The 3,704-nt window shown below is 48.1% G+C and overlaps 1 protein-coding gene across 1 annotated transcript; it reads right to left on the bottom strand.

Moving 5' to 3' along the window:
* Positions 1 to 2,068: 2,068 nt before the first annotated feature.
* LOC114165238 lies at positions 2,069 to 3,078 on the bottom strand. Its single transcript, XM_028049896.1, has 3 exons — positions 2,689 to 3,078; positions 2,317 to 2,586; positions 2,069 to 2,275 (listed from the first exon to the last, which is right to left on the bottom strand). The coding sequence occupies exons 1-3, from the start codon at positions 3,076 to 3,078 to the stop codon at positions 2,069 to 2,071; spliced, it is 867 nt and encodes a 288-aa protein (XP_027905697.1).
* Positions 3,079 to 3,704: the final 626 nt, after the last annotated feature.

Below are 3,704 nucleotides of genomic sequence, written 5' to 3'. Positions count from 1 at the left end.
GGCCCTTGGCGCTATCCAGTCGCTTGCGTAACTCTACTAGTATAACTTTGTTGGCTGCTTCGGCTTGCCCATTGGTCTGCGGATGTTCGACAGAGTTGGTTACATGTTTGATGTCGAGGCTGGTGTAGAACTTGGCGAGTTCTTTGCCTATGAACTGTCGGCCGTTGTCGGTTATGATCGTATATGAGATGCCATATCGGCATATGATATCTTTCCAGACGAACTTCTGGACTTGTTGAGTTGTGATGATGGCTAACGGTTTGGCCTCTATCCATTTAGTGAAGTAGTCGATGGCTACTATAAGGAATTTCACTTGGCCTTTTCCTGGGGAAAAGGGGCCGAGAATGTCCATTCCCCACTTTGCGAAGGACCTTGGGGAGAGTATGGAGTGGAGTTGTTCTTGCTCTTGGTAGATGAGGTTGCCATGCTTCTGGCAAGGTATGCACTTTTTGACAAAGGTGTGGCAATCTGCCTCCATGGTTGGCCACAAGTAGCCGGCACGAAGGATTCTGGTGGTCATGGTTCGTGTGCCGGAATGATATCCGCATATGCCTTCGTGCAATTCTTTTATTATGTACTGGGCTTGTTCGGCTGTGACACATTTGAGGAGTGGCTGGCCGTATCCCCGCTTGTATAAGTCATCTCCTATCATCGTGTACCTGGTGGCTTTAGCCAGTCAACTCTTGTTAGCATCAAGCGGGGGGTTACCGGTTCGGAGGTACAAGATGTAGGGAGTTGTCCAATTGTTGGCTTGGTTTTGGGCTAGGTCAAGGCAAGTGTTTGTTGTGGATGGTGCGGATAGTGTTTGTTGTAAGATGGATCTATGTCGGCTCTTTAACTTAGTACTGGCTAGTTTAGATAATATGTCGGCCCTGACATTTTCAGTTCTAGGGATGTGTTGGATGCATACTCGTTCAAAAGCAGATTGAATGACGTTTCAGACTAGGTGATAATATTGCAGGAGGGTAGGGTCTTTGATCTGGAATTCGTCGTTTAGATAGCCCACTGTGAGTTTAGAATGGGTTTTGCACATAAGTGTTTTGACGCCGACTTTATGGGCGAGGGATAAACCAACGAGGATGGCTTCATATTCGGCTTGATTGTTGGATGTCTTGAAGGCGAAATGAAGGGATTTTTCTATGAGGATGTCGTTGGGGCCTTCAAGGATAATACCGGCACCTGTCCCCTTTGGATTCGAAGAACCATCAACATAAAGTGTCCACAGGTTTTCTTCGGGGGTGTGTTGCAGGTTGTTGACAAAGTCGAGGAGGCATTGAGCTTTAATGGGGTCGTGGGGTTCATAGCGGATGTTGAACTCGGATAGTTCTACGGCCCAAGACGACATGCGACCGGCAAGGTCTGGCTTCTAGAGTATCTTTTGGATGGGGTAATCGGTTTTGACGATGATGTTGTAGGCGTCGCGCTGTATGCGCTAGGGATAAAGCCAATTTCTCCACCATTTGGTATCTGGTTTCTGGATCCTGCAAGATTCGATTGACGAAGTATACAGAGTGCTGAGTGCCATCCACATCTTGGACTAGTGCGGCGCTTACGGTGTGATCCATGGCAGTGATGTAGACAAGGAGGGGTTGATGAATGTTTGGTTTATGGAGGATGGGTGGTGATGTTAAAGTATTTTTGAGGTTTTGGAAAACTTGCTCACATTCGTCGTTCCAAGAGAACATTGCAGATTTCTTCAGTAGTTGAATGATGGGCTGAGTTTGCTCGATTAATTTGGGTAGGAAGTGGGATATGGCGATTAGACGACCGATGAGGCGTAGTACCTCTTTGACATTGTTGGGACTTCGTATCTCAATGATGACATTGCATTTCTCGGGGTTAGCTGTGTCAGCATGAAGCCAAGGAATTTACCACGATCGACGCCGAAGACACATTTTTCGGGGTTGAGGCAGAGGTTGTACTGCCGTAATGTGGAAAACACTACGGATAAGTCTTGAGCGTGCTGGTGATGACTCGGGGATTTGACAACCATGTCGTCGACGTATACTTCGACACATTTGCCCATTATATGGCTGAAGACTTTATCCATCAACCGTTGATAAGTGGCTCATGCGTTTTTGAGACCGAACGACATGACTTTATAAAGGTAGTTGGCGTCGTCTGTGATGAAGGCGGTCTTGTTCATATCAGTTGTGGCCATTGGGATCTGATTGTATCCGGAATATGCATCTAGGATAGTGAGGACCTTGTTGTCGGCGACACCGTCAACTAGCCGGTCGATATTGGGCAAGAGGTAGGCGTCCCTGGGGCAGCCCTTATTGAGATTTGTGTAATCAACACACATTCACCATTTACCGTTAGCCTTTTTACCAGAACTACGTTGGAGAACCAGGTGGTGTAGTGGGCTTCTTCGATGAAAGCTATGTTAAGTAACTTGTTGGCTTCGATCTTTGTTGCTATTCGACGTTCTTCACCAAGCTTCCGTTTTTTCTGAGAGACATATCTGGCTTCTTTGTAAATGGAAAGTTTGTGGACCGCGACTTGAGGGTCAACGCCGGGTAAGTCAGCGACAGACCAGGCAAAGAGGTCGGTGTTGCTGATGAGGGTAGATGTGAGTATTGCACGCTGTTCGTGTTAAAGACCGGTGCCCATTTTGAGGGTGCGTCCATTAGGGAGTTCTAGGGGTAAAGTTTCATCAAGAGGCTCGAGACGTGCATCGCGACCTACTCTAGGGTCCAAATCATCTCCAGATAAGGCTATGTGAAAGTCAGGTGGACGTTCAATGTTCTTTGTTTGAAGAATGGGTAGTTGTGGTCGTAGACTAGCCATGTAGCATTCGCGCGCGAGCCGTTGGTCGCCGTGGATGGTAAGGATGTCTCTAGATGGGGAGGGAAATTTCATGGCTAGATGAGGTGTAGATACGACTACGCCGAGAGTGTTGAGGGATGGTCGACCGAGAAGTACATTGTATGATGTAGGCGTGTCTACGACAAGGAAACAGATAGGGATTGTTTTGGTTTGAGTGCCATCACGAAAGACGGTATGGAGGTCAATGTACCCGCGAATTGAGACCTTCTCCCCGGAGAAACCGTATATGGGTTCATCATAGGGAACCATGGCATCCAGTATAGGATGTCGACTAACTGTCTTGGTCGATAAGCACTTTCTTGACTGCATAGTTTTCCAGTTCGACCGTGATGACCATGGAATCATCCTGCTGGTGATCAACACCATGGAAGTCATTGTCTGTGAAGGTGATGGGAGGCATGCGACGTCTGTGGTGGGAGTGGGTGATGTGGTTGATGGACTGGAGGTGGCGAAGATGTTTCTTTTTAGTCGAGGAGGTGGAGCCTCCACTAGCGAAGCCGCTAGAGATAGTGTTAATGGTGTCTCGTAGTGAGGGGTCAGTTGGGGCAACATTAGTGCGGGCAGGTTGTGGGTCATGACTGGTGGGTTGGGGAGTACGTCTGTCGCGACGAGAGTCATGGGGAGGATGTCAGTGATCGGATCGTGAAGGATGTGGGTGGTTGTCTCTGCGGATGAAGCGGCGGAAATGGCCAACACAAACTAATTCTTCTATCTTATCTTTGAGTGCTTTACATTCGTCTATAGTATGGTCGTTGTTACGGTGATAGCGGCAGTATTTGGTCATGTCAGCGTTGGGAGGATTGGATGTCTTGTGAGGTGGTGGGATGAGGTTGGCTTGTAGAGCTTCATCGAGAAGGCAGGATCTAGGGACGCTC

The sequence above is a fragment of the Vigna unguiculata genome, chromosome 10 (assembly GCF_004118075.2).
Source record: "Vigna unguiculata cultivar IT97K-499-35 chromosome 10, ASM411807v1, whole genome shotgun sequence".
Taxonomy (NCBI): Eukaryota; Viridiplantae; Streptophyta; class Magnoliopsida; order Fabales; family Fabaceae; genus Vigna; species Vigna unguiculata.
The sequence above is the reverse complement of the archived record's forward strand: the minus strand, read 5'-3'. Positions and strand labels throughout refer to the sequence as shown.

What these genes read in the sequence shown, in the direction of transcription:
- LOC114165238 (XM_028049896.1), bottom strand. Translation starts at nt 3,078, where the DNA reads ATGGTTCCCTATGATGAACCCATATACGGTTTCTCCGGGGAGAAGGTC. An exon ending in GAGATGATTTGGACCCTAGA is followed by an intron (nt 2,587 to 2,688) that starts GTAGGTCGCGAT and finishes TAACACGAACAG; the next exon opens with CGTGCAATACTCACATCTAC. An exon ending in TTCTGGTAAAAAGGCTAACG is followed by an intron (nt 2,276 to 2,316) that starts GTAAATGGTGAA and finishes AATCTCAATAAG; the next exon opens with GGCTGCCCCAGGGACGCCTA.